At 35.4% G+C, this 14,955-nt stretch overlaps 1 protein-coding gene across 3 annotated transcripts in view; it reads right to left on the reverse strand.

The window, feature by feature from the left end:
- Nucleotides 1-14,955, reverse strand: part of LOC144345461 (uncharacterized) — a 58,085-nt gene that overhangs the window by 36,672 nt on the left and 6,458 nt on the right. For 2 of the 3 annotated variants that reach the window (XM_085496224.1, XM_085496226.1), the window contains exon 2: nucleotides 4,251-4,690. In XM_085496224.1, coding sequence (XP_085352350.1) covers nucleotides 4,251-4,690 — 440 coding nt within the window. Of the gene's footprint in view, nucleotides 1-4,250; nucleotides 4,691-8,950; nucleotides 9,030-14,955 lie in introns of those variants that run through there. The other variant, XM_085496225.1, reaches the window with a different exon arrangement.

Here is a 14,955-nt window from a genome sequence, read left to right on the forward strand (position 1 = left end):
TTAAATAAATAAATATCTGCCTACATGATAAAAACAAAATAACACAATGAAAACATTGCAAAAAAAGAACAATTTAATAGAATTTTTTAAGCAAGTATGTCATTTTTTTCAGTGAGCATAAACAGTTATGTATACGTACATAGTAGAGAGAATGTTTTGCAGAGCTGGTTTTGCATATTTTTCACTAAAAATCTATAATATTAGCTCATACAAAAAAAACTAAAAAAAAACATAAATAAATAAACGCTGCTCGGACTGATAAGTATGATATATTGAAGATAATATTTGGTAATCGTAGTCCTAAATAACTATTAAAAATAGCTAGACGTTTCGAGCAATGGCTCTTTATCGATAGCATAGAAGCAAGTGTGATAACGTACAGGTAGAACATAGGAACGTAAGAACGCGCATGAACTATAAGTTAGAATCACAAAAAATTCCACAATAGAACAAATAACGCGCCTTAGGTAGTGAGCTCAACAAATGAGTTGAACTGTTTGTTAATACCATGGGGTTCTTTAGTTCCAAGGCGGAATATAGTTTCCTCCTCGACACGCCTGAGCTGATTTTCGTTGCCATTGACAACACATACACCAGAAATAGACATATCTGTAATATTATGTCCACTAGAATTAAAATGAAGTGAAACCGGATAATAACGATTTTTCTGTCTAGTTTGCCGTAGATGCTCAGCAAACCGATCACCCAGTCGACGAACTGTAGAACCAATATAAAGTTTCCCGCATCTAATACATGAAATGCAATATACAACATTCATAGTGATACAACTGAACGGATATTTGACCTCAACATCTCCCTTGGGACCAAATATACGATTAGTGTCTGTAATAAAAGGACAAGTATTACACCTAGGACGATTACACGGGACAGAACCATATTTCTCAGGGTCTCCCCTTTCACCCGTATGCACCAATAACCTCCTTAAATTAGTGTCACGGCGCCAGGCAGTAGTAGGCATTAGTGGAAACGTAGAACTTGTCTCCTCACTGGTCTGTAAAATGTGAAAATGTTTGTACATGATGTTTTTAATCCTGACATTTAAAGGATGGTACGTAAGTGCCAAAATTACACGATCCTGATTGTCACAGGAAACCGTAGAACCAATACAATCAGTTCTTGACATTGACACAACCTTGGCCAATGCTTTCCCAGTGACATTACGAGGATAACCCCGTTTTCTGAAATAATCACATAAAATCCTCGCCTGGTTACGGAAATCAGTATCATCGCTGCAAATACGACGTACCCGGAGTAACTGCGAGTAAGGTATGGAGTCCTTCATTCTAGTAGGATGTGATGATTCATACTGTAAATAACAATGTGAATCAGTAGGTTTTGTGTAGATAGATGTAGAAATGCGATCACCATCTACCTTAGTAGAAATATCGAGAAATGGTAGTGTTATTTCTGATATCTTATGTGTGTATTGTATGGCGGGATTAAAGTTCTTCACAAAGTCAATGAACTGTAATAACTCATCCCGACTGCCAGACATGGCACCAAATCCATCATCAATGTACCTGACATAAAATTCAGGTTTAGTGCCTTGAAAGGACGAAAAAATTAACTCCTCTTGATATGACATGAATAAACATGCATAGCTCGGACCAAAACAACTGCCCATAGCCACACCTCGTTTCTGTATATAATGTTTACCATTAAAAGAAAAGCAATTCCTGTTCAAAACTAATTCCGCTAAGCGCACCAACACAAACGTAGGAGGATCCTTAACTGTCCTTTTATTCAGAAAATGCTGTAAAGCCAACAGTCCATCAGTGTGCGGGATAGATGTATAAAGGGATTTTACATCCATAGAAAACAAAAATCTGGGTATATCCGGTGTGAAACGAAATAACTCTAGTTTCCTAAGTGCATCATTTGTATCCTGAACATACGTAGGCTGTGACGCAACAATAGGTCTCAACATTGAATCCAAGTATCGAGCTATGTGCTCAGTCGGACAATTACATGCTGAGACAATGGGTCTACCAGGGTTGTTTACCTTGTGAATCTTAGGTAATAGATAAAAGACTGATGTCCGTGGTCTGCGCACTATAAGATTTTTGGCCTCTATCGGCAAATCACCTTTAGCAATATAGCCATTAACCACATCACCTATTTCCCGTTGTATTAAAAGGACGAAAAAATTAACTCCTCTTAATTCTCTTAAGTCACGACGTGATGAGATTGTTATTAAGCCAGCTGACAAGGGTGGAGCAGTGGTGGTTTGGCGTAGAGATTTGTATCTGGTTGAGGCAGAGAGGCAGTTATCGGATACAGACTCCTACCGGGCACTTGATGTGGATCTCACGAATGAAATACAACGGGAAATAGGTGATGTGGTTAATGGCTATATTGCTAAAGGTGATTTGCCGATAGAGGCCAAAAATCTTATAGTGCGCAGACCACGGACATCAGTCTTTTATCTATTACCTAAGATTCACAAGGTAAACAACCCTGGTAGACCCATTGTCTCAGCATGTAATTGTCCGACTGAGCACATAGCTCGATACTTGGATTCAATGTTGAGACCTATTGTTGCGTCACAGCCTACGTATGTTCAGGATACAAATGATGCACTTAGGAAACTAGAGTTATTTCGTTTCACACCGGATATACCCAGATTTTTGTTTTCTATGGATGTAAAATCCCTTTATACATCTATCCCGCACACTGATGGACTGTTGGCTTTACAGCATTTTCTGAATAAAAGGACAGTTAAGGATCCTCCTACGTTTGTGTTGGTGCGCTTAGCGGAATTAGTTTTGAACGGGAATTGCTTTTCTTTTAATGGTAAACATTATATACAGAAACGAGGTGTGGCTATGGGCAGTTGTTTTGGTCCGAGCTATGCATGTTTATTCATGTCATATCAAGAGGAGTTAATTTTTTCGTCCTTTCAAGGCACTAAACCTGAATTTTATGTCAGGTACATTGATGATGGATTTGGTGCCATGTCTGGCAGTCGGGATGAGTTATTACAGTTCATTGACTTTGTGAAGAACTTTAATCCCGCCATACAATACACACATAAGATATCAGAAATAACACTACCATTTCTCGATATTTCTACTAAGGTAGATGGTGATCGCATTTCTACATCTATCTACACAAAACCTACTGATTCACATTGTTATTTACAGTATGAATCATCACATCCTACTAGAATGAAGGACTCCATACCTTACTCGCAGTTACTCCGGGTACGTCGTATTTGCAGCGATGATACTGATTTCCGTAACCAGGCGAGGATTTTATGTGATTATTTCAGAAAACGGGGTTATCCTCGTAATGTCACTGGGAAAGCATTGGCCAAGGTTGTGTCAATGTCAAGAACTGATTGTATTGGTTCTACGGTTTCCCGTGACAATCAGGATCGTGTAATTTTGGCACTTACGTACCATCCTTTAAATGTCAGGATTAAAAACATCATGTACAAACATTTTCACATTTTACAGACCAGTGAGGAGACAAGTTCTACGTTTCCACTAATGCCTACTACTGCCTGGCGCCGTGACACTAATTTAAGGAGGTTATTGGTGCATACGGGTGAAAGGGGAGACCCTGAGAAATATGGTTCTGTCCCGTGTAATCGTCCTAGGTGTAATACTTGTCCTTTTATTACAGACACTAATCGTATATTTGGTCCCAAGGGAGATGTTGAGGTCAAATATCCGTTCAGTTGTATCACTATGAATGTTGTATATTGCATTTCATGTATTAGATGCGGGAAACTTTATATTGGTTCTACAGTTCGTCGACTGGGTGATCGGTTTGCTGAGCATCTCACGGCAAACTAGACAGAAAAATCGTTATTATCCGGTTTCACTTCATTTTAATTCTAGTGGACATAATATTACAGATATGTCTATTTCTGGTGTATGTGTTGTCAATGGCAACGAAAATCAGCTCAGGCGTGTCGAGGAGGAAACTATATTCCGCCTTGGAACTAAAGAACCCCATGGTATTAACAAACAGTTCAACTCATTTGTTGAGCTCACTACCTAAGGCGCGTTATTTGTTCTATTGTGGAATTTTTTGTGATTCTAACTTATAGTTCATGCGCGTTCTTACGTTCCTATGTTCTACCTGTACGTTATCACACTTGCTTCTATGCTATCGATAAAGAGCCATTGCTCGAAACGTCTAGCTATTTTTAATAGTTATTTAGGACTACGATTACCAAATATTATCTTCAATATATCATAAAAAAAAACATGTTGCTATACCTTATCTTGAGGGGCTCCATACATTGGTAATGGTCTTCCTTTCCATTCTGGACCTTTGGTTCTAGATGTAACAGATGATGATGCTCGGTTATTGAGTTTGGATTTTCTACCCTCCAATGTTTGTCCATTAAACTTTGCATATGCTGATACTGGACGGACTGGTCTATGCCTTTCAATGGTTCTCTGTACTTGGGCTGAGCTTGGACGGAGTGATTGTTGCGCTATGTATTTTTGGCTTGCAGCACTGTTGGGCCGGGAGGAGGATGACGATCTTGGTGCCGGGGTTATGGGTATGTGAATTGACGAGTATTGTAACTGTAAAGTTGATGCAGGGGTGTTACCATGGTAACCAGATTGTCTCCCATGATAACCAGTTGTTGTTGTGTTTTTTTCACTATATACACTTCTAGGAGAATTACACCTGCTGAAACCACTGGAACCTGGTTGATAAAAAAGAGTGATAAATTTGATAAATTATTAATTAAATTTATTTTTGAAAAAAGAGTATATCAGTACATAGTATATCACAATATGGCAAAAACTTGGGTTATTCAGACATCTCTAATAAATAGCCTGTTGGACTGAATTAATGATATCACCAAAGAATCATAGATGATTGGGCGAAAAATGCATAATTATGGCAAGGGAAATCAATGCTTTCTTCTTTCCAGATTATATACTATGAGGTTATTATGAGGATACTGTGTATGCACGAAGACAGTACAACAAGAATTTTGACCGATACACAGTGCAGGTCGATGCGACCATGTACTGTCTAAGTGCATACTTTGCAGTATCCTCATAATAACCTTATTATTATTTTTACTTCCTAGGAATACATCATGGGAATGGCGAAATCCAAAACGTTTAGAACAGATTTAATGAAATCCTTTGTGTGGGGTTCAGTCAAACTTTGGTGGCAGCCATGTTTGTTTTTTCATTATCTGGGAACGCTTAATTGTTCCATATTTGGAATTCACGTTTCCTAATAGTAGGTTAAAAATACCCAGTGCAATACCGCAAAATTATTGCATGCTGTAACATATGGCATTACAATGATAGATGTACAATATTTGATGGGTAATCAGTATGTATATACTAAAATATATAAACCCATTAAAGTGCCTGTGCAATGCCCACCCTCACGTTTCCCATTTTAGATCTGTGTCCCACTGAAATGGGCAGTTATTGATTTTTTTGCTGAAAATGATTACTCGTATCCAAGTAAATTTGAGATATTTCTCGTGTTGTAGCCACGCCCACCTATCCTGAAACGGTCGACTGTTTACGGATTTCCGACTCTCGCCGAAAGTGCGCCACCAAATGCCAAAATGTGAGAGGAAGTCATACCCCTGAGCTGTAATAACACTGGTCATTCAGTATACTTTTAAACGATATACATTTTTCGGTCGGCGTTTTTTTTTCTTTTTTTTTTTGTCTATTGTTTTTTTTGTTTGTTTTTTTTTTTGAGAGAGAGAAAGTTTTTAGATGTTGTATTATGGGCAGTTGCAGTGAAACGTATAGTCATAGTGTATGTATTCACACGTTTCTATTCGATCCGAAAGTGCAACATCAGTCATGGACCTTCCATGCATCAGTGAACGAAAGCCACTTAACCTCAACTTCTTCTTTTTTTGGAAAAACTGTCCTCGTCCATGAAAAAAAAAAATTGTTTAAGTTTAAAGAGAAACGCCGACAACATAAACCTGGCGCAACGCTTTTGAAAGAAATAGATTCCGGGCCATAATCACCAAGGCGAATTTCAGAAGAGAGAGAGAGACGACAAGTGTTTCAAATGAGTTGACTTTTATTGCGATCTTGATTATCGTTTTATAGAGACCATTTAGTCCCTGTTAAGTAAAGAGTAGTAATAACTTTGACAGTGACACGAAAACAAAGCGTCGGACAAACAGGAAATTTCACAGCCCTTACACACTGCTAATTGTTTTCATTTTCGAAGGCTAAAAGTTTCTGAATCGTTTGGTGATTGGTGTTGAATTTCGAATTCACACCTCTGTTCTTTTTTTACCTCCATGCTTGCAGCTTGATCTGCGTAATAATTTATGAAATAAGAATCCGGGCTTGGTCAATGTGTTTCCACTAAATAAAGTTTTAATATGATGTTATAATTATGACAATTATGCCATGGATCACGCTAACTCGAATCCACTCTGAATTTATCTGTATGTGTGTCGATCTCGATTATTTTTGTTATTAAACGCTGCTTTTAACGCACTTGCCCTCGTTGTGACCCGACGCGTTCACCTATTTCAACAAAATTTCAATTTATTTCCACGCGGCTGTCATTTATTTAGTAACTGTGATTTGTCATTTTTTTTTTTATTATTTTATAGTGGCCACTATAGTCTAATGTTTAGAATGTCAAAATATGTTCTCTTTTATTTTAATTTTGAAAGTTTTACTCAGACGATCGATGAAATAAAACAGTGTAGTGACGTGCCTAGTAACCTATTTTGTCCAGCGACAGTGTACAAACGTGCGCCGGTGACGATCACGGTGATCAGCTACACCAGAACGAACAAATTTCGCATCTAACTCGACCCCATGCAACAAAAATTGATACTATGTGTTCATTATGGTCCATTCCTCCTCGACGAACAAGTACATAAGTGATAATTTAGTCAAAGACGAGAAAACTGCACAAGAAATTTGCCTTATTTACACGTATCGGCAATGCAAGCTGCCATGCGACTTCCCCTTCTGACGTCACAAGGGGAATTTCTGTATGCAAATAAGAAGCTAATGAGGAGCCTCGTTTTAAAATACACAAAAATAAAGTTGCTGTAGATTGAGTTTAAAACACATTTTTTTCACTTAAAAAAATACTTCATGCTTAGAAACATAAAAATTAATAATATTTATGTATCAATGGATAATTTTATGCGTGAAAATAGCAGCCATTTCACAGGCACTTTAAAATTACCTAAACTTCAAAAGTAAGCAAAATTACCCAGTGAGATTTTGGATTTGTTAAAAATTAGGCAAAATACTGTGACACTATATCTAATTAGTGATAGGAATTGTGAAGCCAGTTATAAAAGGTCTGTTGAATTTTGAACAAATATATTCGGAACATCACTGACTGTGAAAGACGCCCATCCAAGTGTCTTGTTGTTAGCCTGGTGAGAAGCACCTCCATAGAATGCAATTAGTTCACTTGTGGTGCCCAGTAAATTAAAAGAATGACAGTATTTGTGATATGTGATATTGATCACTGAATTTCATGGTTTATTATAAGTACATGTATGTATTGATTCAATGGGAGATCTAGATAATAAGACTGCATAGGACATCAATAAAAATCCAAACAGGTGGAATTTGATATTTAAGAAAATATTCTCATGTACAAAAGTATTCAGATTTCAAAAGATAAATTGCAAATTATATATAATATGATAAAACCTGATAGATAAGTTTTTAATTTTAAAGATATTTTTTTAATTTAGAATAGACCTCAGATATAAGAACCTAAGATCCCGAACACAGAATTTTTATTTGAAGATAAGGTTTTCATATTAAGATTTCTGGTAAGGATTGAGTGCGCATGCCAGTCTGAATCAACATGTAATGCATATATTAACAAAGTGAACAGCAGCAGCAGGCAATCTGCAAATGGAAACCCACAACTCAAGACTGAAGAATTATGTTGATAACAGGAAAAAACCCCACATCTGATGAATTAAAGAAAACAGGTTGTTGCTACTAACTGAAGGCAGTTAATACAGTGGAATAAAGCCACAGGGGATGTTCACAAACCTTTTATGAAAACTGGGAGACTCAACTGTTATAATAGGGTATGTGAAATTACAATTAAAGAATGTGTATCCTTATTTCTAGGGGCCTTTTCTGACACTGTAATCAAATCTCTTCAAATATTATTCTAGAGGTATTCACAAAAATACTGTATATGATAACTGGGTTAAAACATGTTTTTAAAAAGATTTGACGCTTCATAGATTATGGAATAGCTGCTTTAGATGATTCACTGGTTCATGATGGAAACAATTACATCATGAGGATAATTTGTCAAAGTCACTGCATTTTAAGCAATATTTTAGTTCATTTATCCATCAGAAATATAAGAAAAAATAAAGCCAAGCAATAACAATCTAATTTTATCGCTAGGAATTTATAACTCTATTGAATTGAATTACATTCTATAGCATCCAGGAATGAAAGTTAATCTGGCGTAGATGAAATAATCTACCATGGCTACCGGGAAAAAAAAAACATTTTTTAAAAATCTATCTGTATTCTAAATTAAATTTTAAGAGGTCAATACAGCTTTGCTAAGAACATACAACTTTTCACTTTACTTGTGAAAATACTTCTAGGTGTTAAATTTTAAAAACAATTTCCATAATTTAGATAATAATATGAAGGTGTTTGTATATGACAAATTCTCACTGGGTATGTGTTCTTTATCTAATGAACCTCAGTGAAATTTTCACTGTAATCTCAAATGAGCAGTTTTAGAGCAGTTTGTGCTCGATATAAATCCAAACTCAACCTATTTTGAGTTGGTGATATGTTATATGGATGACTCCTCAATACATACATTAGTTGAGGTCTTAATCTAACCAGCTTTCAATAGCAATAGTAAGGGTAATATTGACTATAGTCTTATTTCAAAAACTGACAAACATTTTTTAACATGAAAAAGAAAGAAGGAAACCTACATGGCATACTTTGGCTGCGTATTGTCCCCCGATATCCATTAGGTCTCTGTAAGTTGACCGTCATAGTTGAAAACAGTTGTTGTTTTTAAAATCCTATGTGCATTTGACAGTGCTTTGCTATAATGGCTTGGCAGACTTGTTGCTTCATTCATCTCATTAGACTAAACCATTATCAATGTAGGGAGATAGCTAATCCAATTTAAAGAGACATTATAAATCGTGGCAGTTTTTAACAGCCCTTCTTAATACATAGATGACAAGTCACAAACAATGTGGCTACACATTAGCAACGTCTCAATGCTGATGAGATTATTTGCTTATGAATACAGCAGTTTTCAAAACTATTCCAGCATAAAATGGACCCTTCATGGCAAGTCATCTGTGAGCTTCTGATTCAATGAATTCAACACAACGATTTGAACTTGACTTTTTTCATTTGAGTGATGGAACTTAATAATGTTAACGTCTAACAACTAAATGAAGAAAAGTTTTCTTTTGTGTTTCTGTGTAAAGTGATTTCAATAGACATGAGTAGTTTAAAAGGCAGTGACTATAAATCTGATGATGAAGAGAGACATGTCCACACCTATTATTGTCAACACAATATATAACACAACATGCAATGATTGAAATCTTACAAACACCACCAAAAATTACCTTAAGGTAGAAAACTATTGCAAAGTATAATTTGTAAAAAGTTAAATATTTTCTATAATTGAAAAGTCAAGTTATCACATTGATGTGATTCAGGAAACAGATTATGCAGTTTTCTCATGAATGTGCCAGCTATGGAGGGCAGCCATTTTGTTTAAAAGTTGTATTTCTGCTTGATAAACCTGCCTACTAGGGGTCAAACAACTTTTGTTAATATCTAGATGAAGTTTATTAAAGTCTCAATTCATATTTACAATGTTTTGTATATTTTTTATTTTAACATTTGACAATTTAAATATTTTACACTAAGCTACACTATTGTCAAAACTGCAAATGTGCATAGGTAGGACTCACAACAAATGTTTTACACATTAATAGTGACCAGTTGTAGAGACCTGCTGAAAACCATGCAGTTTATAGACAAAGCTTAGACAAAGTTGAGAAAATGTCAAAATCCCTCTATCTGATAGACGAACTGTGATAGAATGTAGTAGAAAGTGCATGACAGTGCTGATTTATAGTTATCATTGACTATTACCATAGTAACTGATGACATAATTATTATTTTTTAAATTCCCTTGAATATATGATTATAATTTTTCATGGTTTTTTGGCTTATATTTGATATGTCTATATTTTCAGAGATCTGCATGAAACTTTCCCAAGCTGCACACAAAAAGAGTTTAAAAAAATTATTTGGTTTACAGGGATTGAAAAATGGTGTTCAATTTAGTGATTGTATATTAGAGTTCATGGAAATTATTTTTGTCCTTCACTCAGTTTTGAGCTACATGCTTTTTTCAGGATACTGCTTTTTTGCTGTCCTCAAGCAAATACAGGCAGATTATTTTTAGTCCCCATTTGGACGAAGTCCGAAAACAGGAACTTATAATTCGGTCTCCGTCCGTCTGTGTGTCTGTGCGTCCGTGCGTCAGTCCAGAGTCATATCTCAGAATCCCTTGGACCGATTCTGTTCATTCTTTGCATGTGCCTAGTACTTTATGTGGGACATATGCACATGCAGTGGTTTAGCGATTCGATTCAAAATGGCCGACAGGCAGCCATCTTGTTTTTTGAAAATGTTGTATTTTGGACATGCTTTGTCAGTTTTCATTCAAACTTGGTACATAGATTATACATGTTAGGATACATGTCCATGATGATTTATTTCACAATTGGATCAAAGATGGCAGACTGGCAGCCATCTTATTTTTTGAAAATGTCGTATTTTGGACATGCTTTGTTAGTTTTCATTCAAATTTAGTACATAGATCATACATGTTAGGATACATGTCCCTGACCGTCCGTGAGTTCCTGAGTTTGTCTGTCCGACCGTCTGTCCGTGTGTCAGTCTATCCAACGTCATATTTCAGAATCCTGTGGACCGATTCCATTCATTCTTTGCATGTGCCTAGTACCTTATGTGGGACATATGCACATGCAGTGGTTTAGCGATTCAATTCAAAATGGCCGACTGGCAGCCATCTTGTTTTTTGAAAATGTTGTATTTTGGATATGCTTTGTCAGTTGTCATTCAAACTTGGTACATAGATTATACATGTTAGGATACATGTCCATGACGATTTATTTTGCAATTGGATCAAAGATGGTCGACTGGCAGGCATCATATTTCAGAATCCTGTGGACCGATTCCATTCATTCTTTGCATGTGCCTAGTACCTTATGTGGGACATATGCACATGCAGTGGTTTAGCGATTCAATTCAAAATGGCCGACTGGCAGCCATCTTGTTTTTTGAAAATGTTGTATTTTGGATATGCTTTGTCAGTTGTCATTCAAACTTGGTACATAGATTATACATGTTAGGATACATGTCCATGACGATTTATTTTGCAATTGGATCAAAGATGGTCGACTGGCAGGCATCTTGTTTTTGTTTTTTTATGCAGTATCTTGGACGTGCTCTGTCAGTTTTCATTCAAATTTGGCACATACATGTACTTTATACATGTTAGGATGCATGTCCATGACAATTCGTTTCAAAATCTGGTCAAGGATGGCCGATTGACAGCCATCTGACTTTTTGGCCTTACTACTATATTTCCACAATTTATGTACTATTTTCATTTGTATTTGGCACACACATCATACATATCAGTGTGTTTCATAATCAGATCAAAGATAGCTGAATAAAGACTGTTTTTATTTTGGCCATATTACTATGACACGAAACACGTGTTTTGATGTAAATAAACAATCTGTTGTATACGCCACTTGGAACTCAAGTTTCAAGGACATGCTCGCGACAACCCCTCCGCTTTAATATGACGAGCACAAAGAGAACTTAACGGGGACAGTGTCATTTTCAATGACATGTTTTCTTAAAAATCTACGATTTCTACTTCTCCCCTGAATTTCTAATACAGTAAAATAATTTATCTGAACTGGAATTAATATTTGCTGAAAAAGGCTTTTTGGGTATAGAATTTATTTTCACTGATTTTTGACAAGTTGAATGTAAACAAGCCATGGCACAGTCCCAGTTAGTTATTGAATTTAAGATATATAGTTTTGTTTATAGTAATATAGCTGAAATATAACCATGTCAGAAATATGATTATGATGATTGTATCTGATCGTCAAACAAGTACTTGTCCTTATTGAGAGATATTGCTCTGGAACAGCATTCAAAATCAGCCATTTTGATGTGTAACGAATATATAAAATTTGAACATAATCAGTCAAAGCATGTCAGAGATATGGCTCTAGAAGCCCAATCATTAAAACAAAATGGCCGCCAGTCAGCCATTTTGAATCTGATCTGAAAAATAAAATGATGTGCATCAGGAATTCGTAATGTCTAATGTATGTTATAAGTTTAAACAAAATGCATCACAAATGCAAGAAATGCTTGAGATGATTTTTTTAGCACAAAAATGGCCACCATTCGACCACTTTGAATAGGATCGTCAAACCAATATATCGGTATATCTATGACATGATGTATAGTGAGTATTAAAAATTTGAACATAATCAGTCAAAGCAAGTCAGAGATATGGGTCTAGAAGCCCATTCATTAAAACAAAATGGCCACCAGTCAGCCATGTTGAATCCGATCTGAAAAACAAAATTATTTGCATCAAGGTCCCATAATGTCTAATATATATACCAAGTTTGAACAAAATCCATCTGTAAACAGCTGAGAAATGCTTGATTTTGATGATTTTTTAGCACAAAAATGGCCGCCATTCGACCATCTTGTATCAGATCGTGGAACAAATTGATGTGCATATGTATAATATCATGTATGATGTATGTGTGAAGTTTGATTATGATTGGTCCAGGCATTTTTTAAGATACATGGCCGGACACACGCACGCACGCACGCACGCACACACGCACGGACGGACGGACGGAAGCATGGAGGCACAAGGGTCAAAACACAACTAATTTTAGGAAATACAGTTATATTAGCTAGATTTTATTTTCACTGAATCATACGTGAAAATAGCAAAAATAAATTCCAAGTGAAAATAATTTAAAAGTGTTTTACAGCAGTCAACCTCTTAAACAGCTAATTTGTTTACATAAGGTTGAGATTAGACAAATTATACCTGTACATACAGAATAAAATATAGAAGAGAATATTTGCTTTATTGACATACTAAATTTTTTTCACATGAAGATTTGAATGTACTACGGTGGTCCTTAATTTCTTAATTCTGTAAACAATTACATGTAATGTTAAGTTATGGCTTCATTAACTAAGTTCATTGAAGGGGAACCGCTCAATCCCATGGATTGCACCAAAGAATCATGGGACACTATTGTTTATGTTCTTTACAATGTTAATCTATCTTTTGTTATCCATTGTTATTTTAATCCAGAAAGTAAATTTGTTGTGAGATTAGGCTTAACTGGAAGGTGGGGCACCAAACAAATTAAGTTATGGCTTAAGGTAGCGAGACTATTATTTGTGTTGAAAATTATGATTTTCACATTTATTTATTAATTGATGAAATGCACTATAAACTTTCATGTGATAAAGTCAACATAACATAGAATGCCATGTAAGTTGGTTAAAATGTAGATTTTCTGAAGGGAAGCAAGGCAGCCTCAGTAGTGTTTTCCAAAATCAACAACACAGGTTTAATCTGTGTGCCTATAAGTTTCAAAGATAAACTCAAGACAAAGCAATGTTAGGATGTGTTATCAGTAGCTATCTGACACACAATGAGTGTTTCCAAACATTTGAGTGGTTTTTCTCCACCCCTGTTTGTTTCACAGATTAGTCATTTGCATATGAATGTGTCAGACACAAGGTCACACAAACACTAAAAAAAATTAATGATTTTGGTGTTTTCATATGCCGAATTTACCCAATTATAGCTATCCCATTCCTTTATTTTTTTGGTTTCCAATAGCCTTACACATTTGGATGTCCTTACACATGTTAAAACAGACCTTGATGGGAAAACAAATTGATTGTGCTGATAAACAAGCATGAAAATCTTTGCTGTTACTTCATGGACGTTTTCTAGGAGTTTATGTTTTTCAAAATACAAGGTCTTTAACAAAAAATAACGTATACTTATACTTAAGGTGACAGTGAGAGGAACTTGAATGTGCCCAGACAAACTATTTCATCAATTATTTACCAAGGAGTTTTTGTGGTTTGAGTTGGGGGCAGTGCGACTAAAAACAGTAATTGAAATTCAGCACACTATTTTTTAAAACGTGTTGCTTGAATAAAACTGACCAGACACATTCAATTTACCAGACTATTGAACAACTAGGAAAAGTGAAAAAAATACTTCTTATCGCCAGCATAAATGCGTAATTATTTTTTTTACAGAAAAAGTAATTTTTCACCTTCGATTGAGTAACGCGTCGTAGAATGCAGATACAGGCATGCAAAATACACTTGTGAATAGCTTGAAGTCTGGCGATTCTAAAAATATATACTTTCCTGGGTCTATTTGTAGTCATTTAGTCACAATTAGAAGATGAAAACAAGTATGCAAATAATAGTCCCGCTACCTTAACTACTGAATTTATTGACTAAATGTTATTTTTATCTCAAAAAAACTTACATGAACAATTCCATTATCAGGATTGAAATGTTGTTTTTGATTTATATTTCCATGGCAACTAAGAAAAATTCTACTATTACTTGTTGCCTGTCATTATATTAACATTAATCACTTATTTTCATACCACTAAATGTCAGCTTGTTGCCCAGAGTTCATGCAAGGTTATTTCACAAAGAGAACTCTCAATTCAACTTAATTGGAATTTGAAAAAGTAATCATGTCATCCAAAACTAACTTGATGACGTTCAATTTTTAATAGAACAAATCTAGATTAAGCTTTTATAGCCTTTGTGTATA

This window comes from Saccoglossus kowalevskii, assembly GCF_978046115.1.
Source record: "Saccoglossus kowalevskii chromosome 4 unlocalized genomic scaffold, keSacKowa6.1 SUPER_4_unloc_1, whole genome shotgun sequence".
In the NCBI taxonomy this organism is placed as follows: domain Eukaryota; kingdom Metazoa; phylum Hemichordata; class Enteropneusta; family Harrimaniidae; genus Saccoglossus; species Saccoglossus kowalevskii.